Source organism: Sus scrofa, chromosome 7, assembly GCF_054392235.1.
Source record: "Sus scrofa isolate SSC_HxYL_T2T_F1_AM1 chromosome 7, Sscrofa_HxYL_maternal_Yorkshire_Landrace_v2.0, whole genome shotgun sequence".
In the NCBI taxonomy this organism is placed as follows: Eukaryota; Metazoa; Chordata; class Mammalia; order Artiodactyla; family Suidae; genus Sus; species Sus scrofa.
Window position 1 is genome coordinate 13,273,584 of NC_139389.1, and position 24,380 is coordinate 13,297,963.

Here is a 24,380-nt window from a genome sequence, read left to right on the forward strand (position 1 = left end):
CTGAGGTACACAGTACATTATAATTCTTACTGGTAATAGCTCACAAAATTCTGCATTATGTTTTTTACTGGGAGATAATGAAGCCTATAAATAAGTATATGTAACTTTGCCTTTTTAAAAAACGTAGGATTTGCATTTAAGTCTCTTCAAATTGTGTAGTAAACAGCGCCTTTAAATTCTTTTTAGAACAAAGTAAGTTTTAAATAAAGTATAGCCTGATTTATATTTTTTTCTTCTCTTCATTCAACAGCCTGAGAACAGTATGACTCAAAGGAAGGAATATTCTCAATAATGAATATGTAATGCTTAAAGAAATTTATGTTCTTCACTAATTAGTTTCTTTTTAAATAAAGGAAGGAAGGTGGGGAAAGAAGGAAGGAAGGAAAGAGAGAAGACATGAATAATTATATCCAGTCTCCTGGGATATATATGAATGACTGAGTTAGTTTGCTGTACAGCACAAATTAGCACAACATTGTAAATCAACTATACTTTAATTTTAAAAGAAAAAAAGAAAAAGGGAGAGACAAGAAAAGAGAAAGAGAGAAAAAAACTCATTATCTGAAAAGTGTAGGCTCTGGTTCTACAACACAAAGAAAAGGACAGGCAGCCATCGTCCATCTGCCCATTACTTTAATACATTGAACAAATAGTTTATTTTTTTCTCTCTTATAAAACCATGTGTCACTGACATTAAGCTTGCAGCTGCTGCCTCTCACATAAGCCAGAAGTGGGGGTTGAACTTTGTTCCAAGAACACACCTGTTGCCTAGAAAAAAAAAAAAAAAAGTCCTCACATACCTGATTGTACAGTATGGAAATTTGAGAATGACACAAATGTGCATCATGTTAAATCCTGTCCCTCTGCTTAAAAGCTATTTTACAGATACTAACAATGAATATGGGCAGCTGAGCTATGATTTAACGTCTGTCTTCGTGTGCTGGCTGCTGGTTGGGCTTAATTTACTGAATACTCAATAGTCTATTGACAGAACAGACCACAAAAAAAGGGGAAGTAATAGCTACAATTAGGAAGCTCTGCTGAACCAAAGGACATAACAGGTTTAGAAAAGATTAGATCTTGTAAAGCCTTCTTGTATGCAACATAAACCGAAGAAGGTCTTTTTAAAATTACCCTTCAACCCAAGAACACTGACACAGCTTGCACCCTTTTTAAGAAAGTATAAACAGTGTATGACTTTATAATAGATGTTTAGGGTAAGTATAGTCCTCAGTGTCAAAGGAAAGGATCTCCTAGATACTGACCCTACAGAATTCTAAGAACCTTGGTTAGCCATCATTTATCCTTCAGTGGATGGATGTGATTTTTTTTTTTTTTTTAAACAGAGCGGTCCTTTTGCCATTTATGGTATATGGAACTAATCTCAGGTCTCTTTCTAAATGATTTGACAATCATGAAACAACTGCAAATCATATTGCTCTTCCTTACTCAAGTTCTTTTTGGAGATTTATAGTTTACATTTCAAATGTTTGTACAAGCCTGGAACATTTATTTCTTATCATGATTAAAATGGGTAAATAGATGCTCTTTTATTAATAGCTCAATAAAAGTGAGAGACCCACAATTGAACAAAAGGGCAATAAAATTCAATGAAAAAAGTAAAACATATTACACATGGGAGAATTAAATCATACTGCATGATATTATGTCCTTGAGTTCCTGGACTTTATAAAGGATGACCCTTTTTAGACAATTATTGCCATTCTTTTGATGGGTCATGATCGCTGTTGTAGACGTTGCTAGAATTTTTTATTTAAATCATCTACCAAGTGTCTTGTGTATTTTATGCCACGTTGATTAGGTAACACGTTCAAAGGGTGGGAGAGTAAGAATGACCACTTCTTGTTTGTATTTGGATTTTCAAGCTGGCTCTGCTTTATATAGCATGACCTTGAGCTGGTCCCTTATCCTTCTCAGTAATGAGACCGGACGTCATCATTTCCAAGGGCTCTCAGAGCCTCTTTGAGTGACTCACCCGTTGTCTCAGTGTAAAAGCATGAGGGAGTTAGTTTTCCAAACCAAGAGCTTGAGATAGAACAGCATCATCACCATTAAAAAAAAAAAAAAGCACCTTGAGCTGCGCCAGGGAAAATGCCTCAATCATCTGAACTTGCAAAACAAGCAGAAGGAAACATGTCAGGAAAAGGATACACAGAATTCTAAAGATAATGTATCACTCTGCTTTATGATGATACGGGAAAAAAAATCAGACTCCTTCGTTTAAAAAGACTTTGAGGCTTCCATGAGTCTGTCCTTCTTGGTCTTCTCCATTGTCACTTCTCCCTTTACATGGACCTATCTCTAGAATAATAATGCAAAAATGTCCATGTGTTTATTTTACTAATTTTATCCATATTCTTCCTTTGATTTTAGAACACTTGTATGAGTAATTTGTACTCACTTAAAAAATGACCGTTTGCATTTGTGGTGCTTTATAATCTGAGTCCATATAGAAACCCTCCTGCCTCCACTGGGGGGAAAAAAAAAAGATCAGAAGCACAAGTTCACAAGTTTGGAGTTGACTCAGTGAAACAGCTTGTTCTACACAAATGCTTCTCACTCTCCTGTCTGCCTTCAGCCAAATTAGTCCTCCCATTAACTAGTTTCTTGCTAATAGTTTTAATCTGAATGTTTATTTTTATTATAACTAGATGTGAATACCTTGGCAATCTCAGTCCCCAAGGATCTGTACATCTTTTCCATTCTCCACATGTCAAAGATCCAAAAAAATGAATTCTGCATTTAGATTTCATACAGGCTTTATATCAGGAATCTCCCGTCTTACCGTCTTAGCCAGTTATGATAGAATTATTAGAGCGGGAAATACCATAGAAACCCTCCATTCCAATATATATAACATTTCATTTTTAAAAAAATTATTTTTCTGCTTTCCTTTCTTCCTTCCTCTCTCCCTTCCTCTCTTCCTTTTTCCCTTTTTCTCATCCTCTTTCCTTCCCTCCCCCTTTTCTTTCTTCCTTTCTACTTGTCTTTCTCTTTTTTCAAAGAAGGACACCCCAACTAGAGAAGAAGGTGATATAAATGATGCATTGAATGCAGCACTGTGACCCTGTGGCAGAGCCAGGAATCTAGTCTCCAAATTCTCCATCCATTGTTTGGGAGATGCCTGGCTTAGACCCCCTAGGCTGCTGTCTCCCGCTGCCTTTGTAGGCAAGGGGATCACTAGTAAGAAGCAGTGCCACTTCTTCGTACTCTGCAGTTGTTACTGTTTCCCCTACCAAATTTCCACAGTATGTGGAAAGGTTGTGATAAGGGCAGGCTCAAGCACAAGGGGCCAGGAGAGGGTCGAGCAACATTGTAACTTGTGTCTTTCACGTCCCCTGAGAGCAGCACCTAAGAGCAGCACCGAGCAGGGGACAGGGAGAATGGACAGGTTCATCTCCAGAACAGATGAACTGTGTTCCTCGGGTCCTCACTTCTCCCTCATCACACTAGCTTTGTCTCCGCCTGGTCATCACTCTGTGCTATTGACACCCAATTTGCACAATTCAGAAATGCTACAGAGGGGTCCATCTCTGCTATCATTTCCCCCAAGAATGTGGAGAATTTTTCTTCTCAGCACTGAACACATATTTTTCTATCCAACTTATGCTTTGACTCACAGCCCATTCCTCTAAGTCACTGGCCTTAGTTAGACGTCCCTATGACTGCTTTTTAACTTAAGGATGTTTGCTTTTATAACATCTAATCCCTGCCTCTTTCCTTGAACATTTTAGTTTTGTAGCACATTTAGAGCCTTGGAGAGGCTCTAAATAAAGAGCTGGACTTGGAATCTAAACATTTCTTCAAGGTCCACCAGGTATCGCTAACCACCGGGACCTCCCTGTTTACTTCACTGCAAATAAAATGTCACCTCAATATTTTGCTCAAACAATGAATCAGGTTCCATAAATCTCCCAGGTTAAGATGATACCTGTGCTTTTCTTTCCACTTTTTAAAGGAAACCTTCTAAGAAGACCTATGGAATGCCAGGGCTGATTATCCTCTTCTGTTCTGTGTTCACTGGTGTAAGCAAAATAGAAGAGCTGAATTATGCAGGGATGTCAGGCTGCTGGGGTTGGGAGTAAGCTATGTCACCCGCCAGCTTAGGTGGCACCTCTGGATCTGCACCTGGAGAAAAATTAGATCATTGAGTCTCACAAGTATGTAAAAGCATAGCGAGAATCTGCAGCTTAGTCTGCATCAGGAGGTCCTGAGGGTAACTAGCAACTTTTCTCCAAACATTTTACCCCTCAGAAATTCCCTTTCACTCCTAGACCTATATCTGAACAAAGCTGTAATTTAAAGAGATACATGCACCCCTATGTTCATAGCAGCACTATTCACAATAGCCAAGACATGGAAACAACCTAAATGTCAATCAACAAATGAATGGGTTAAGAAGATGTGGTGCGTATACACAATGTACTACTACTCAGCAATAACAAAGAATGAAATAATGCCATTTGCAGCAACATGGATATAACTAGAGATTATCATGCTAGGTGAAGTAAGTCAGATAGAGGAAGATAAATACCATATGATATTACTTACATGTAGAATCTAAAATATGATACAATGAACCTATCTCCGAAACAGAAACAGACTCGCAGAGGTAAAGAAGGGACTTGTGGTTGCCAAGGGGAGGAGGTAGAGGGTGGGATGGACTGGGAGTTCCAGGTCCATAGATGCAAACTATTACATTTAGAATGGATAAACCATGAAATCCTGCTGTATAACACAGGGCACTCTATCCAGTCTCCTGGATTAGACCATGATGACAATAATACTTTTAAAAAGCATGTATATATAAGAAAGAGCTTTGTGTAATTTCAAAGAAGAGTTCACTAAAGCCAACTCACCTTATAATAGATGGCCTCAGAAAACTAAAAAAAGGAAAGACCCTTTTAGAGGATTGTTTCCCATATTAGAATTTAATCACATTAGCTAGTACTGCAAAATATAGGTTCTTTCCTTTCTTTTGCCTTTTTTCTCCCCCTCCCATCTTTCCTTCTCTCTAAAACTATGCCAATAATTAGAACATTTGTTGTTGTTTTCTATCTAGACTTCAGGATAATTTAATTGTGTGCCTGGAGGCTGCTTAAGCATCTGAAAATTAATACTTTGTCTGAAAGTAATGACCTGATTTCATTTAGATTATCTTGCTATTTCTATTCAAGCAAATGTTCCCACAAAACACACCACACATACAAACACACACACACATGTCCACACACACTTGTATATCCAGTCTTCACCTAAGAATTCCCTCTAATGCTATATTAGTTACATATACATGGGTACTGTGACCCAAGGGTCACTAATTGTAGGATATGTGTTTGCAGATTTCTTAATTGCATATGGCAAGTGTATTTAGTGTCTTTTTCCCTTTCCAGTTGTATTTAGATTATGGTTTTACATTGTCAGTTTTAAAATGATACATTACAAGCCAATTTTTTTAATATATCAAGTGTAAGATGTTTTGGTGATGTAAAAAAAAAGAGTATTCATTATTACTCATAAGTATTTACCATAGAAATCCTTTCCCTTGCCAGAAACACTTCACAAGATAAATATTTTAAATGGCAAGGTACTTGGAATGCTGAGTGTTAGCTTTTAATTGCTTTGATTAGAACAGCTTACCATGCAGGCAAGGTAATATGATTTACCCCTGTTGAGTGTTGGGATCTATTTTAAGGTTCCAGGAGTATGCTGTTTTCCTTTTGCCCTCTCAGTGTCTAGCACTGTACCCCTAATCAGTGGTTACTCTATGTTCGCTCAATGAATGAATGAAAGTGAATGTGTAAGTAAAGGGAATCAAATCCTTCGAGTATTATTGACTCAATGGAAGACCATATTATTGAATCAATGGATGACAGTGCACCAGGGCTGACAATTCACATCAAGCAGTACCCTAGACCCGGAGTTAAGAGACAATCAAGGCCAGGCTTTCTGTCATGAATGAGCAAATGAAATCTGGAGAAACAAAGGTTGTATATGTTTTTGGTTATCACACACACAGAGGCAAAAGTCCTGATTTTATCAGAGCTCTGACAATCTAGGACCTCCCTCATTTCCATCATCCTCATTCTTGTTCTGTGAGGAAAGTAAGCCTTTGAAAGACTAGAGCTCTCTCTAAGGCAGCTTAAGAAAGCTAGACAAAAATTAAGGAATAGGACAACCCATCAATATATTGACCTGTAGTCTGGTAGAAACCCCATGAGCGCTATCTGTGACAGGGTATGCCTTACTATAAGTCTTTTAAACTGAAGGTCAGATTTAGAAAAGAAACAGGATTTTGTTTGGTTTTTCTCTTTGGATTGGGCTTTGGCGTGTTGCTTTCCCCTTTGAACGCGAGCATTCAAATGATAGCCATCAGGCGAGAAATAAAGTTGGGGACTGAAAGGGCAGTTGGGAAATTAAAATTTTTATCCAGGATTTCATGGCATATTTCCAGTACTCAGCTCTCCCTGGTTTCGAGTCTTTAGTTGTATTAATATAATTTTAAGTGTCTGGGTGAAAACTGAACATTTCAGTGGGTTGTCTCAATGTGTTCAGCACAGACAGTCCCAGACTTTCACATGGCACTCCCACCTAAAGTTCATCTGTAAATTCGTTCTTGGGAACTTGCAAGACACTTGCCCATAGTCCTACTTTAAGCAATGGGTAGTTTGTTTCCTGTGCAAAGATGCAGAAGGGGAAGTTCCTGTTGTGGCTCAGGAGTAACGAACCTGACTAGTATCCATGAGGATGTAGGTTGGATTCCTGGCCTCACTCAGCGGGCTAAGGATCGGGCGTTGCCCTGAGCTGTGGTGTAGGTTGCAGACGTGGCTTGGATCCTGTATTGCTGTGGCTGTAGCATAGGCCTGCAGCTGCAGCTCCAATTCAACCCCTAGCCTGGGAACCTCCATATGCTACGGGTGTGGCCCTAAAAAGACAGAAAAAAAGAATATGCAGAAAGATATTAGCACAGATGTAGTACACAGACCACCGCCATCCACAAACCCTGCTAAGGGTCTGCCATGAGATACGTATAGAAAATATGAGGGGAAAAAAAGTGTAAGACATTGAAAGCTTTCGTAACAATCCAACAATTTTAAGTCTTCTCAATCTGATACTTTTAAAAACTTGGACTCGTACTTTGTGTGTCTGGGTTTTATTTTATTGTCCTAGAAAGGCTCTTTTATTTATTTTATAAAATTATCAGTTTGGAATAGATAAGTTGAAAAAAGATCTTCATCAAAGGTCTTTTGTGCAGTACTGTGTAATGCAAAATGCTAGAAAAATTCTTCCACTATGTTTTTAGTTAAATTAAGCAGAAAAACAATAACATTAAATGAAAAACAGTTATTTATTATGAAAAGCAATAACATTAAATGGAAAACAGTCATTTGTTATAATACCTGGAGGATGTGAATTTAATTAGAGAAAAACAGAGAACCAGGTAGGAATGTCTATACAGATGATGCATCTTTCAGCTGTTTAGTGCCCAAGTCCTTTCTACTTTCACTACTAGAGATGGGATTTTCGTTTATATGAGTGTGTAATTACTTTCCTTTAATTATAAGGATAACTTTGGAATTCACAAATGGGACCCAAAAAAGGTAGGAAAAGAGATTTTCTGAGGATAACTGTGCAGGAATTAAAAGAAGAGAGGGTAGAGGGGATATATACACTTAAGAAAGATATGCCTTATTGAAATTAAAGTCTGGAGGGATGCTTACTGAATTGCTGACAACAGTCATTTTAGGGGGTAAACTTACCCAAAGCTTTTTTTACTTCCTCCTTAACATCCATGTCTTTGACCTTTTTATAATAAGCATCTGTTATCATCAGAAGAAGGGGAAAGAAATATTTGGTATTTGAAGAAAAAAATCTTGGAATCAAGCTGTTGCCTAGAAGAGTTCACTGAGCAGCAAAAGACAAATGAGAACACGTATGCCCCAAGTAGTGTTGATCCCACAAATCCTGGCTGCAGGGTGACCTCATGGTCAGTGGTCCAAGGTGCCTGGGGATCCACGGGGGGTTGGGGAAGCCAGCGTTCAGCAAGGATTTTCATGGGTTGAGTGTTTATAGTAAGATCTCAGTGTGGACAGGTTGATGTCGGGTCTATATGGTTGATGAATGCACAAAATCTGGCTTGTAGCCACATCTTATAGTCACTAGAGATGGACTTCATTTCTCTGCCTTGTTTGACTTTTCTGTTAGTGAGAGAGGCAGATGTAAAGAAGAAGAAAGGGAACTAGCATTTGTTGAGGACCTGCTGTGTTAGGCACTTTGCACTGCTTCCCTTGATCATCAGGAGGACCCTTTAAGGTAGGTCGTATTTAAGATAAAGAAGTGGGGCCTCAGAAAGGTTGAGTAGGACTTCTGTTGTGGCACAGCAGAAACAAATCTGACTGATATCTGTGAGGATGTGGGTTCAATCCCTGCCCTCGCTCGGTGAGTTGAGGATCTGGTGTTGCCCTGAGCTGTGGTGTGGCTTGCAGATGAGGCTCGAGTCCCAAGTTGCTGTGGCTGTGGTGTAGGCCAACAGCTGCAGCTCCAATTCGACCCCTAGCCTGGAAACTTCCAAGTGCTGTGAGTGTGACCCTAAAAAGCAGAAGGAGAGAAAAAGATTAAGAGAGAGAGAAAGAGAAAGAAAGAAGGAAGGAAGGAAGAAAGGAAAGAAAGGAAGAAAGAAAGAAAAGAAGGAAGAAAGGAAGGAAAGAAGGAAGGAAGGACAGAAGGGCAGAAGGAAGGTAGGAAGGTTGGGTAGCTTGCTTATGACCATGCATCTGTTAATGTGTAGAATTAGATTCTACCCCAGGCCCTTCTGAAGATCTAAAGCACAGTTTCTGTGCTACACCATGCTACTCTCCCATGATGTCAGCCATCCATTATTCAGGATACTTACAAAGACCCTTCTATACACGCATCCACTGGCCAAGAGTATGGCTTAAAGAACACAGAGTGAAAGAACTGTGCTTAACATTAGGGTACATTCTAGAGTAAAGAGTACTTGTTGCCTCTAATTTTTCTGAGTGGTTTTAGAGCAGCTAAGTATCCTTTATTTGTGCAGACCTAAGATTCATCAACCCTGAAGCAGTTCTGGCTTCCTGAGTCAGAAGATTTGGTTTCAACATGTTGATAAAATACTTTAGATTTCTCAAGTATTAGAAAAGCAAGTTAGAGAATTTGGAGAGGGGCCAATCTGCCAAGTGTTTCGTAGCTACACAATGATCACATTTGAAAATGAAGTAAATTTCAGGGAATAGTTGTGTTCAAATTACAAGTCTGTGACAATATTCGTACCTGTCAGAAAAGTAAAGAGATGTTTTCTTTTTTCTTTTTTTTTCTCTTTTTTTCTTTCAGAGGGGGGGAGGTTTAGGGCCGCACCCATGGCCTATGGAGATTCCCAGGCTAGGGATCCAATCGGAGCTACAGCTGCCAGCCTATGCCACAGCAATGCCAGATCCGAGCCACGGCTTACTGCTTAATCCACTGATCGAGGCCAGGGATCAAACCTGCAACCTCATGGTTCCTAGTCAGATTCGTTTCCACTGCACCACGATGGGAACTCCTTTTTTTTTTTTTTTTTTTCTATTCTGATGCCTTGGAAAATAACCACTGGTTTTAATTCTTTTGGAGATTTGATTTGTTTTTTGTTTGTTTGTTTTTGTCTTTTTGCCATTTCTTGGGCCGCTCCCACGGCATATGGAGGTTCCCAGGCTAGGGGTCTAATCTGAGCTGTAGCTGCCAGTCTATGCCAGAGCCACAGCAACGCGGGATCCAAGCCGCGTCTGCGACCTACAACACAGCTCACGGCAACGCCGGATCGTTAACCCACTGAGCAACCTCATGGTTCCTAGTGGGATTCGTTAACCACTGCGCCACGACGGGAACTCCTGGAGATTTTATTTTTAAAACAATTATTTGCAACAGTTATTTAGAAAAATAATATTTGGGGCTTTTTAAATTACAGTGATTGGTTTTAGGTTGTAGATTTTGCAGACTTTTCTCCACATTCTGTTTTTGTGACCTGCTTTAACTTAGACCACGTGTTCTGGGCCTCTTTCCATGTCAGTGAATTGAGATTTATACTATTATCATTTTTAATGTCTGCATAGTATTTCATTGTATGGTTATGCCATGATTGACTTAGACATCAAAATTGGATAGAAGGGAAATAATACACAGAACAATGCAGAGCCCAGACAAGAGTGAGACAAGTGAGACCAGAGGGTGTAACTCTGAGAGAATGCACACCTGGGCTCTCCGCCAGCTTCACCTGGTCCCATCCCTGCCATGACGGTCATCTAGTTCATTTATAAACATTTTAAAAATTAGTCACATTTGACTTATTTTCAGTTTTTCCCCATTAGAAATGAAATTCAGTGCATGTCCTTATACAAATATTATTATAAAATTGTACAATTATTTTCTCAAGGAAAATTCCAAGCATTGCAAGTGCTAGGTCAATGGTAAATGCTTCCTAGTATTTACTGTCCCCTCTGCCCTTCGTCCCCACCATACACATCATACTGATTCATACTCTCAGTGTCTAACAGTACTTTAGGCTGTTCAGTGATCATTGCAAACTAGGAAAATAATTTTAGAGACACAATGCATGATTTGAATACATATTACTATTCATGAAATTAATTGTTTAAACATACTTTGTCTTCTGTTGGATGAGCAAAAATATAAAAACAAAGCTATGTGACCTGCTGTAAGTCATCCTTTTTGGAAAAGAAAACCATTTACCAATTCTACCTTTTATCTATTCGACATGCCAACAAATTTATTTAAATTGCTTCTTTGGGGCTGGATATGACAAGTTCTACATGGGGTTGGTTGGGTGTTACTTTAATGGGAACCGATAATGTAGTGGGGCTATATAATAGAAGATTTCAGACATGAATGTAGAAAGGACATGTTGGAGCTGTTCCTTAGTGTCAGAACTGTGCACTGTAGCTGATGTAAATACTTATGTGAGCTGGAAGTTGCCAAGGCAACAGTCCTATTAATGAAGAATGAACCTATTTTATTATCAGTGCCTGGATGATTTTTTTTATAAAATGTGCCTAGTAGTCTCACACTGACATTTTCAATCTACCTACTCATCTTTCCTTTCTAGGCTGCAAAACTATGTAGCTCTATTCAATAAGCATGCATCCTTTCTCTGCCTATGAAAGTGGAATCATTGAAGAAAAAAAAAGTCAACTGTAAGGGCAGTAAAAATACTAATTTATAACAATTACCTAGTATAAAATTATTGCCCTTTTGATACATACTTTTGGCTAAAGAAGAGCATGATATTGACTGGGACTTCGTTGGTATTTGAGCAGGCCAGAGTCTTTAACTTGTCTTTATGATTTAATGGAGTGTTGCCAACATATTTATAAGTAAGTGGAGTGTGACATTACTGCTTCCCTCTCTTGGTCAGACTGTAAATTTAGACTCTATTTTATTATGTGCACACTGGATATTAAAAAAAAAAAAAAAAAAAAAAAAAAAAGCTGTGGTTGACTCATAGGCTTTATGGAACCCCATTGTCTTAAAGAGCCAAAAAGCCATGTTAAAGGGAATAATGGTTGGAAACAACTGGGTACCAAGCATTGCACTTCCTGGGTTCTAGAGAGAAAATGAAATCTTTTCTTTAAAAAGAATACATTCCCTTTTTGTGTGTGTATGGTGTTAGAGAATGTCCTGGTTTCATTCTTTTACATGTAACTTTCTGGTTTTCTCAGCACTACTTATTGAAGATACTGTCTTTTCTCCATTGTATATTCTTGCCTCCTTTACTGTAGATTTATTGATCATAAGCGTGTGGGTTTATTTCTGAGCTTTATATCCTATTCTATTGAATCTATATTTCTGTTTTTGTGCTATTACCGTACTGTTTTGATGACTGTAGCTTTGTATATAGTCTCAAGTCAGAAAGCCTGATTCCTACAGCTTCATTCTTCTTTCTCAAGATTGTTTTGGTTATTTGAAGTCTTTTTTTTTTTTTTTTTTGTCTTTTTGTTGTTGTTGTTGTTGTTGCTATTTCTTGGGCCGCTCCCGCGGCATATGGAGGTTCCCAGGCTAGGGGTTGAATCAGAGTTGTAGCCACCGGCCTATGCCAGAGCCACAGCAACGCGGGATCCGAGCCGTGTCTGCAACCTACACCACAGCTCACGGCAACATCGGATCATTAACCCACTGAGCAAGGGCAGCGATCGAACCCGCAACCTCATGGTTCCTAGTCGGATTTGTTAACCACTGCGCCACAACGGGAACTCCCTGAAGTCGTTTTTGTTTCCAAACAAATTTTAAAATTATTCTAGTTCTATGAAAAATGCCATTGGCAATTTAATTGAGATTGCATTGAATCTGTAGATTGCCTTGAGTAGTATGGTCATTTTAACAATATTGATTGTTCCAGTCCAAGAAAATGGTATATTTTTCCATCTGTTTGTGTCATCTTCAGTTTATTTCATCTGCACCTTATCGTTTTCAGAGCACAGGTCTTTTGCTTCCTTGGATAGGTTTATTCCTAATTATTTTATTCTTTTTGATCTGATGGTAAATGGGATTACATTCCTTTTTTTTATGAGAATACTTCTTGTCTTTTTTTAGGCTAACAAGATGGGAAAATGTACATTTTCAATCATGGTGATCAGCAAATCATTGCTTTCAGAATTGGGTGTTTGTTATCTGTTCCACACAGCTAGTGACTTGTCACTTGTTACTCACAGTCACTAGTCATTCTCTGGGTTTGCAACTTGTTTTCTTGCATCTGTACCTGTAACACCTAGCCACATAGCAGGCCCTCAGGAATTACCTTCTGATTGTGAAATTAAATAATAAGCTTCTATTATGTTCAGTCATATCTTTTAATTTTTTTCTGATCATAAAACTTAAATGTTTGATGTAGAAAAATTTGACAATAGATATGTGAAGAAGAAAATAAAAACCACTCATTACCCCACTACTCAGAGATAACTACCACTGATATCATACCACATTTATTTCATTAGCACCTTGTTCAAAGTCCTGTTTCCTCCTCAATAAGATTGAATCAATGCTGATCTGTGTGGGCCATTTGTATAAGGACAAGTGACACATGCCAAGCAGGGTACATATGGCCCAGGGGAGATAGTAAGATGCTGAATGAAATTAAGGGGACAATTGTAGCCCAACAAACTTGGCCCTTATGTTGCTGTGGCAATTTTAGGGTCAACAAGTAGCAGTCTGATTTCTCATTTCTTAGCTTATATCTTTAGGTTACATTGCTGACAAAGCAGATTTTGCCCTCCAAACAAGTTTTAGCAGAGAGGTCCAGTTTTCTTTGTTACTGGCAATCCTGGCTTGCTTCTTTTTGCTTTTTCCTATTAGCACATAAGGAAGAGAGAGCCATTTCCCAAACTTATGCAAAATACACAAAAGTCCGTGGGAACTAACGATGACAGTGTGTACTTGTATGTTTTATTCTTGGCAGTGACGGTATAAAGGGGCAGTTTGGGTGTTGCTTTAGTCCCCTCTAAGCATCACCATATAAATATGATAAAAATAACAGTAATAACCCCAGGCCTGAAGTCTCATGCACAGAGGATAAAAGTATCTTTAGAGAACTTTGCTATTTTTAACAAACAAAAACAATCCAAGTAAAAATAGAGTGCTTATCACAGAGTCTTTTAGTGGCCCCCCTATCATCACAGTCCCACTATCCTTTCTACCAGATAACTGCTCCTTAGCCCTTCCTACCTAGGTGTTCATAAACCACCACACTCCTTTATCCACAGTCCTACATACACATATCAAAAGGCAGGTGATGGGGAAATGCTTTGTCACCCAAAGGATAAATCTGGGATGGCAGTTCCAAAATATATGAAAATTGAAACAGAATAAATTTTTTCTCATTCAGAAAAGAAGCGGCAGAAGGACTTCCAGTTTCTGGTTCTGCATGTAAGGAGCTTGGAAGTCACTACTCCATTTTAACAACAAGGAAAAAGCTGAACATACTGAAAAAGCAACTCTTCTTGGGTCCATAAGAGAGAACACACAGCAAACTGCTATCCTCAAGATCAGAGAAACAGGCAAATAAAATGCCGGGAGTTTGGGCTTGGAGAGTGAAACTGTCAGGGGACCCGGTGCAGGGGCAGAAACCCTGAACTGTAATTGTCAAAAGTATTGGGAGCTCAGTGCAGACAACTCTGAGAGTTAAGTACTATGGGAGACCCAGTCCTAGGAGATCCCAAAGTATTGTGAGATTTACCTCCAGGAGCACAACCAGGTTCCTTCAGTAAATACTTGGAAAAAAATTCCCCTTGGGCTTCTGACAGGCAGAAGGAAGAAAGATGCATTTTTAAATAAGCCAGGGCACTGTGTTCTTAGCAAGGCCTGCCCTCAGAGGAAACGAGGTAAACAGAGCCTAGCCTGGTAGGGTATGGTCAGGGCCTACCTGATTCGGAAAAGGAAAATACTCAGTTCCAATAGACTGTAGTCTTTCACATGGAAGTCTTTTACATGAGGAAAGGAGAGAGCCAGGTCCAACCCACTTTCGCCATCCTGTCCCAAATAAGGGGGAAGAAAGAACATGAGAAACATTTGTGAAGTTCACACTCCAGAGACACAGGCTCACTGAAATACTGAGACCCAATCACAGAATTGAAGTATGCTTTCCCTCCTCCAGTACCTCACCACCATCACATTACTACAGTTTCTTTTACCCGGTATATCATGTCCAGCTACCAAGAAAAAAATAACAAGACATACCAAAAGTAAAAGTCACCTTGGAGAGACAAAGCAAACAGCAGAACCGGCCATGGCAGGGATGTTAGAATTATCAAACTGGGAATTTAAAACAATTATGATGATGGATAAAGTAGAAAGCATGCATGAACAGATGAGCAATGTAAACAGAAAGATGGAAATTCGAAGGACGAACCAGAGAAATGCTAGAAATAAAAAATACTAACGGAATTGAAGAATGGCTTGGATAGGCTTATGAACAGACTGGACACAGGTGAGGAAAGAATCTCTGAGCTAGAGGATAGCAGTTTGCTGTGTGTTCTCTCTTATGGATCAATGGAATCTTCAGAAACCAGAAAACAAAGAGAACCATGAATTTTGTCAAACATTTATGGAAGAAATTATATAAATTCTCTCTAATCTTTTTCACAGGATAAAAGCAGAGGGAGTACTTCCTAAGTCATTCTGTGAGGCCAGCATTACCCTAATACCAAAATAAAACAAACATTATAAAGTGTTTTTCTTTTAAAAGAAAACTGCAGGCCAATATCTCTCATGAACATAGATGCAAAAATTCTCAATAAAATATTAGTTAATTAAATCCAAAAAAGTACAAAAGGAATTATATACCACAATTAAGTTGAATTTATCCCAAGTATACAAGGCTAGTTCAACATTCAAAAGTCAATTAATATAATCTATCAGACTGGCAGACTAAAAAAGAAAAATCACATGATCATATCAAGAGATGCAGAAAAGGCGTTTGACAAAATCCAACACCCATTCCTGATAAAAACTCAGCAAGTAAGACTGCAGGGGAACTTTCTCAACTTGATAAAGACTATAGAAACCAACAGCTAACATCATACTTAATAGTGAGAAACTCAAACCTTTCCCATTAAGATAGGGTTTAAGTCAAGGATGTCCCTTCTTACCAATCCTTTTCACCATCAAACTGGAAATCTTTGCTAATGCAGTTAAGCAAGAAAATGAGTTAAAATGCATACAGATTGGACAGGAAGATATGAAACTATTTTTTATCATAGATGACATGATTGTCATCTATGTAGAAAATTCAAAAGAATTGACCAAAAAACTCCTGGAACTAATTTTTTTTTTTTCCTTTTTAGGGCCAAACCCATGGTATGTGGAGGTTCCCAGGCTAGGGGTTGAATCAGAGCTACAGTTTCTGGCCTACACCACAGCCACAGCAATGCAGGATCTGAACCATGTCTGCAACTTACACCACAGCTCACAGAAATGCCAGATCCTTAACCCACTTAGCGAGGTCAGGGATCAAACACACAGCCTCATCATTCCTAGTCAGATTCATTTCCCCTGTGCCATGAGAGGAATTCCAACAGCTCTTTTTTTTTTCTTTTCGCTTTTTAGGGCTGTACTTGCAGCATATGGAGGTTCCTGGGCTAGGGGTCCAATTGGAGCTGTAGCTGCAGGCCTCCACTGCAGCCACTTGGGACCCAAGCTGCATCTGCACTCTACACCCCAGCTCATGGCAACGCCAAATCCTTAACCCACTGAGCAAGGCCAGGGATCGAACCTGTGTCCTCATGGATGCTAGTCAGATACATTAACCACTGAGCCACAACGGAAACTCCTGGAGCTAATTAAGTGAATTTGTCAGAATTGTAAATTCTTGGGCCCACCCACGCCTGCTGAATCTGAAACCCTGAGGGTGAGACTCAACAATCTTTAGCAAATCCTCCTGGTGACTCTGATGCAAACTCAAGGTTGAGAACTGCTGGTGTAAGCTTTCTTCATGGCTCTTTGTGTGTCAATTCAGATGACTTTCATAATCTGACTTTGTGGCACTAGTGCTTTTGTTCATGTCTGCAAAATTAAGCATCTTTAATCTTGTTTTAAGCAAAACTGTGGAGTGGGTGGAACTTGTCTTTGACAGCCTATCATCTCTTTTGGTGGCCCATTTTCCTGTCTTGCTTTCATCTATCAGTTCCCCTTTTACCTCTTCATTCCCTGAAACTCGAGGGACTTTTCCTCTAGAGTAGATTAGAGGGCCCTAAGGAATAAGATTTAAAAATACAATATCTCTAATTATGAAATACATGATATTGGCAGACTCATTGAGGAGGAACATTAAGGTGACATTGTCAGGAGTTCCTGTTGTGGCACAGTGGTTAAGGAATCTGACTAGGAACCATGAGGTTGTGGGTTCGATCCCTGGCTTTGCTCAGTGGGTTAAGGATCCAGCATTGCCATGAGCTGTTGTGTAGGTTGCAGACGTGGCGTGTTGCTGTGGCTCTGGCATAGGCCAGCGGCTACAGCTCCAATTAGACCCCTAGCCTGGGAACCTCCATATGCTGCAGGAGCAGCCCTAGAAAAGGCAAAAAGACCAAAAAAAAAAAATGACATTGTCAGTGACTTTCCCAGGGCCCACTAATTGTACCCAATAAGCAGATGTCCATTCCCCTGACCTTAGACAAAGGAAGAAGTCTCCTTTTTCTTTTCTGTCTGGTTTTCAACAAGAAGGCTGCTACAGTTTCAGAAGATCTGGAAATGCCTTCAGCATAGGCACCCTGGCTGGGTGCTTTTTGCATCTCCTCCAAGTCTTACCTGTACCCTTTCTGCCAGTTATACCTGTTCATTTTGTCATCCACATGGTACTCTGTGGCCTGTACGTTTCCCAGTGAAACAGTGCAAAGATTTGATGAATATTCAGAGATCGACGGGGCTTCCCCAGAGAACCAGCTCTTTCCCAAGGGAATTGGATGGAAATAAGTCACATTACCTGGTGTCTGCTTGTCCCAAGGCTTGCTTTAAACTGATTACCAAAATTCATTCTCCTTCTCTCTCCCCTGGGACCCCAGAACAAAATGGTCCACCAACCTAGTTGTCCAATAATTCCGGCTGCCTGAGTAATAACTGATAGAGTTCAAGCAAAATGCAGAGCCTCGACTCCTAATCAGAACTGTCCCTTTCTTCCCTGTACACACGTGCTCCTAGGCATTCAGATGTGCATGTATACCCACAAAGGTCACTGAGGCTCTCTGAGCCCTGCACATGTGTGATGGACAAACTCAGCAAAAACCCTCAATTATTTGTCGTTACTGAAAATCCCTACGTTTGGCTTTTTCTTTCACAATGTTTTGAACTGCCTGAGTGAGCCAAATTCTCCCTTTCAAGTTATCAGAACTCAGCAGGTTCAGTGAAACTGCTCCTAAATAGGATGTGATCTGGCTGAGGGAACGCATGGAACTTTCCAGAAGTAAGAAGCAGGTGGATCAGAATATCTTAAAGGTGGAGTGAAAAGCCTTTGACATGTGGACTGAGGAGGTTAAAAATGAGTGTGGTTTAGAGTCTGCTAGTCATGCCATGCCCAGAATTGCAGGGAGCTGGAAGAAGGGCACAGCTGAATCCTGAGAGAGATTCGTCTACATGAGCAAAGCGAAAGGCAGAGCTGAAGCAAAGAGCTAGATATTCAGCCATTCTGTGCTCCAACTCCCCTGTTGTTGAGTGAAGGGCCATGTGGGAGAAGAGCCTAATTAATGAAATTGGCCATCGTCTCTAATCAGACCTGCCAGAAAATTGTTCTATTAGCAACAGGCTAAACGCTGTTTCTAGGGAAAATTTAAAAGGCCAGTGATAGTGTTCATCTTGGGGTAACTACCAAAATGTTGTTAATGCCACTCTGAGCTGCAATTTTAACTACTAAAGTCAGCCGATCCCAAATTACTCTTCCCACAGCAGCTATAATTCAACTCCACAAGACTTGTCATCAGCGAGGACCATACGTCCATATTATTGTTGCTGGGAGAAGTGCAGTTCTTTTATTTATATCCAAGCTGTGCAAAGTTTCATTCCATAATCTTCTTTTTGGAAATGCGGTCATTAGAGACTGACAGAAGTCCTTCTACACCACTGAAAATGCACATTTTGATGTGCATATAAACATTCATGCACCGCAGAGCTTCACATTCATAAGACCATAAAGCCCTGCAGAACAGTAAAACCTGAAAGTCCTCTATCTCCCTAAGGTATGTACGAAATGTGTGATTTTGAGCAGTATAATCCCAGCAATCGGGCTACCAGGACAAAGACAAGATGGTAGACTCCAAAATGGAAAACACACCCTCATTTAAATATTCATAAAACTTAATCTGTTATGTGGATGATGATGAATTCGTGATTTTAAATGTAAATGGTTACAAGTCTTGATTTCAAGCACTTTCTTCTCAGCAGAAAATAAAACCTTGGATGAAAAATAATGAGAAAAGTTAGAAACAATTAGATTAAGGTGCTCATTTTAGTAAATATTTTGGAACATTTGTCAGGTGCCAAATTGTGTCAGTGAAGCGGAATGACAAAAACTAGTCAGTTTGTTAATACATGTACCCTTCCAGCCCAGAAAATTGTCTGACATTGACACAGGGTTGAAATGAACCTAAACTTATTGCTGCTCTTTTAGGTATCTGTTTTTGAAAATGTATGAATTTGGTTATACTGATTATCTCTCTATCAGAGAAATGGTGTATCCAAGATGGCAGAGAGAGAGACAGAAACTGCCCCAAAGCATATGTGACGCTAATCAGAAGCTAATCAGGAGGTGATAAAAGATGAAATCAATAAGCATAAAAGATAGAAATTTATGACCAAATAAAATTGAATCAGAATTTCCTACACCCACAAACAAACAAAAAGAGGGGAAAAAAAGATTTTAAAAATTCACTGATAGTAACTAAACAAAAAAGTCAACATCCTGAAGCAATGTATTTTGGTAAGTGATGACTGAATAGCTTTCCATTCCTACCTCTGTCCCTGTTCTAATCTCCTCAAAGCCATACCCTAAGAGAAATTAAATCAAGAGAGAAAAATAGGAAACAGGACAAGGAGGTCATGGGGCCGCTTTCCTCTGTAGAAATAAAGGCTTATGTCTGGGGCCTGAACTGGAGAAATGATCTAAAGCCCGAGAGGACCACTCCATCAGAATGGTCTGTGTTCCAGGAATGTGGAGCAAATCCTGGTTTAGGATTAACATATTCCCAAAAGAATGAACAAGACCCAAATGCTCAAATAAAGACAAGAGGAGTTTCCGTCATGGCACAACGGAAATGAATCTGACTAGGAACCATGAGGTTGCAGGTTCGATGCCTGGCCTTGTTCAGTGGATTAAGCATCTGGCGTTGCCATGAGCTGTAGTGTAAGCCGTAGATGTGGCTTGGATCTGGCGTTGCTGTGGCTGTGGTATAGGCCAGCAGCTGTAGCTCTGATTGGACCCCTAGCCTGGGAACCTCCGTAAGCTATGGGTGCGGCCCCTAAAAAGCAAAAAAAAAACAAAGACTGAACATCACTTGGAGTTCCCTGCGGGTAACCTAGCAAGTTAAGGATCTGACATTATTACTGCTGTGGCTCAGGTTCAACCCCTGGCCCAGGAACTTCCACATTCCATGGGCATAGCCAAAAACAAACAAACAAAAAAACCTGGAAACTAAATATTACCTAAGCACTTTCCTTTCACTGTTCCATCAGGCCCTAGAAGAATAGGTAGAACACACTTGCTTGAAATGGAAAATAAACCAGTCTCCACATGTTGGCTCAAAATAATGTGTCAGAGAAGAGCAGAGCACGCAAAGGGAAGACATGGGCTCGCCCTCAAAGAACGTAAAACGATGAACAGAAACAGATTCCTCATGATGGCTTAATAGGAGTGTAACTTGGACTCTTCAAACTTAATAAGAGTATAAATATATTTTTAAAATAGCTTAAGGAGGGCGTTCCCATCATGGTGCAGCGGAAACGAATCCGACTAGGAACCATGAGGTTGCGGGTTCGATCCCTGGCCTTGCTCAGTGGGTTAAGGATTTGGCATTGCTGTGAGCTGTGGTGTAGGTTGCAGATGCGGCTCGGATCTGATGTTGCTGTGGCTCTGGTGTAGGCCGGCAGCTCCAGCTCTGATAAGACCCCCTAACCCGGGAACCTCCACATGCCGTGTGTGTGTGGGGCCTAAAAAAAAGGACAAAAAGACAAAAAAAAAAAAAGCTTAAGGAGGTGGAACAATAAGGATGAAATGCAAAGGGAAATTGAAGCCTAACAAATCAAGACCCAAAGCAACATTAATACAGAAATGAAATATGAATTAGAAACGTTAATGGCTATGAGACCATATTAAACATTTGCTTACTAACAAGAGAGGCAACTATTGATTTAATCACAGTAAATACAGATGACAGTCAAGGAAATGAAAGGCAGAGAGAGAATCTAAACGATATGAAAACATTTAAATATTATACAATCTAAAGATTGTAATAATTGGAGCCCCTGAGTAGAGAGTCTAACAAATCGAACAAAAGATAAAGTAGAAAATTTCCAAGAAATGAAAAAAGGACCAAATCTATTCCAAGAAATATAAGGTAGAATGCTCAAAATCCAAACATAACTTAGTGAAGCTTTTAACTCCAAGGATAAAGAGATAATTCTTCAAGGGTCACTTGGCTTAGATGTCTCTGTTGCTGCATGAACTACACCACGTTATCTGCGGATGGTGAGAAAGAGGGACCAGGGATGTCATGTCCAGCCAAGATGTAAAAACAGAGAGACAAGAGGAGACATGCTTGCAACTGAAAAACTTAAGCAGCTATGAGACCTTTCTGAAGAACGTACTTCATAATGGGAGTCCAGCCAATAAAAAATTATCAAAATACTTCAAAACTGGAGAGGTCACGGTAAAACCACTCGTGAGAACCGCTAGGTATGTTGAAACATCAAACTGGTTCTCAACAGCCAGGGGAATTAATGTTACAATAAAAATAATAACTAAGACATATAAAAAATGTGGAAGATAGGAATCAGGGAAAGGAAGAAGTTGGAACGTACTTATCTCCCAGCAGGGAGTCTATCAGTATTGTCTAAATTTGTATCATGTAGTTTAAAGTATAAACACATGAACTGGGTCACTTTGCTGCACAGCAGAAATTGGCAGAAGATTGTCAATCAACTATAATAGAAAAAGTAAAAATCTTAAAAAAAATAAAAAATTAGAAAGTTTGCCTATGCCAAAAAAAAAAAAAAAAAAACACACGTTTACTCCAATCTCTTAAAATTTTCTATCTTTTACCTTAGAATGAGCATGTAGGGCATAACAATTTTTATAGTATAGAAACTTCTACTTGAAGGTTATCACCTTTTTCTTTCTCATCTTTAGTATTCAATTATAATTAAAGTCTATACTTTTATTGAGAAAAATAACACCTACCGTACAGTCCCATTTTACCAAAGTCTCTTTGTGTCTATATCTTAAAAGGTGGCTGCTGTGATGTTCATCTAATATTAATAATGATTATTTCTAGATCATGAAGCCATTTTAAAACTAATCTTTGTAGCTTGTGGCATTTTAAAAAAATTGTTCTAAATCATTATGCTTTGTCTCACGAAAACAAAGGTATGAGTTTTCTCTTTTTTTTTGGCCATCCCACGGCATATGGAGTTCCCAGGCTGGGAATCAGATCCAAGCCACAACTGTGGCAGTGCCAGATCCCTTAACCCACTGTGTTGGGCTGGGGAGCAAACCTGCATCCTGGAGCTGCAGAAATGCTGGTGATTCCATTGCACCATAGTGCAAACTCCAGTTTTCTTCATTACTAGAGAAATTTGCCAAAAATGACTAATTGTGTATAACATGAATATTTAGAATTATTTTCTTCTTGGTATTCTTCTATAACTTTTTAAATTTAAAATATAAAGAATTAATTAGTTAAGAGTAGGTAGAAGGTAAGGATAAGAAAATATGGTACCATGTGTTTAAAGACATTCCCATTGCTCAACTCCTTTTTGGTCGGTTGAGTCCAGGTAGCACAGAAATTTCCAGATCTGTCTTTTTAAACCGTTGTAGAAACCACTAGCCCTCAGTAAGCATATCTTTATGGGAATGGCTTAAGGGACAACTTTCTTTCTACTCTAAAGTAGGGAACAGATTGGAGCATGAAAGAGGACAAGAGAGACACCCTTTGGAAAACAGTTGCACTTCAGGGCTCACACGTTTTTTAATAGCTTTTTTGTGTTAAAATTCACATATCATAACGTGCACTCCTTTAAAGTGTACGATTCAATGGTTTTTAGTATATTCACCAAGTTTGTGAAGCCATCACCACCGTCTAATTCCAAAACATTTTCATCACCCCCAAAAGAAACCCTATTCTCATTAGCAGTCACTCCCTATTCCTCCCTCCCACCCGCCCCTGGCAACCACTAATCTACTTTCTGTCTCTGTAGATTTGCTTATTCTGGACATTTCATATAAATGGAATCATACAAATGTGGTCTTTTGTGACTGGCTTCATTCACTCAGCATAATGTTTTCAAGGTCCCCCCATGTTGTAGCATGTATCAGCACTTCATTTCTTTTGAATGTGGAATAATATTCCATTGTATGGTTATATCTCATTTTGTTTATTCATCAATTGATGGACAGTCTGCCTCTTTCTACATCCTGGCTATTATGAATATGCTGCTGTGAGCACTTGTTAACAAGTTTTTGTGTGGACTTGTGTTTTCATTTTTCTTGGGCATATTCCTAGAAATAAAACTGCTGGATTATATGGTCACTCTCTGTTTAGGAGCTCAAACAATTAAAAGTTTCCTCTTCCTTTTTGTTCCCAGGCAGAGATGGTGCATAGCGCTTTCCAGGCCCAGAGAGCTTTCCTTCTGATGGCCTCTCAGTACCAACAACCCCAAGAGGTAAGAGTGTATCCTGAGCCAGGCCTGCCTAGGGAGTGAGCAGTGTAAGACAGAAATTAAGGGAGCAACAGAAGCAGTTACTGTGAAAGAAATCCTGAAAAGGAGAGGTTCTGTCTCCAGTCCAGACCCTACTATGAAACATTTCTTCTGTCTTCATAGTCTTATTATGGCCAAATTCATCCTATAACAATTGACGACACCAATTTAAAAGACATTTATTAATGTCATCTGTAGCCTATTCTTTTTACTAGTTTCAACAACCATTTAATAATCAAGGAAGTGTTTATTTCTGATTTTTTTTCCATCTTTTTAGGGCTGCACCTGTGGCATATGGAGGCTCCCAGGCTAGGGGTCCAATCAGAGCTGTAGCTACCAGCCTATGCCAGAGCCACAGCAACTCGGGATCCAAGCCGTGTCTGCAACCTACCCCACAGCTCACAGCAACACCGGATCCCCAACCCACTGATCGAGGCCAGGGATCGAACCCACAACCTCATGGTTCCTAGTTGGATTCGTTTCCACTGCGCCACGACGGGAACTCCACTTACGATTCTTAGTTCATACTTTGTGCTACTTTGTTATCAAAAATAGTTCACATCTGTCACCATCTGTACATTGTATGTATGAATTTGATTAGTTCCTATTTAATAAATGGCATTGATAGGCTAGGTCAGTGAGTAATGAATGAAATTATTAAAAAGCAGATCTACTTACTACCAGCATACCCTGTTAAATAAGAAAAAAATAATTGTTTTGACTAAATACTCTGCATCTGAAGTTTGGTAACCACGCTATAAATATATGATTGAATATTCATTATAATACAACAGCTTAAATTTAATAGCTTACTTTAAATTCTAAAACAAACTCCTGAAATTGAAAAAGTTGGGCTGAAATCCTGGGAAGCTAGGATTTGACTTTCAGGGGATGAAGCTCAG

General features: G+C 39.4%; 1 protein-coding gene across 1 annotated transcript in view; it reads left to right on the forward strand.

Annotated features, from left to right (window-relative positions):
* Window positions 1-24,380, forward strand: part of CAP2 (cyclase associated actin cytoskeleton regulatory protein 2) — a 139,591-nt gene that overhangs the window by 27,812 nt on the left and 87,399 nt on the right. The window contains exon 4 of the mRNA XM_021100214.2: window positions 23,365-23,442. Coding sequence (XP_020955873.1) covers window positions 23,365-23,442 — 78 coding nt within the window. The remainder of the gene's footprint in view (window positions 1-23,364; window positions 23,443-24,380) is intronic.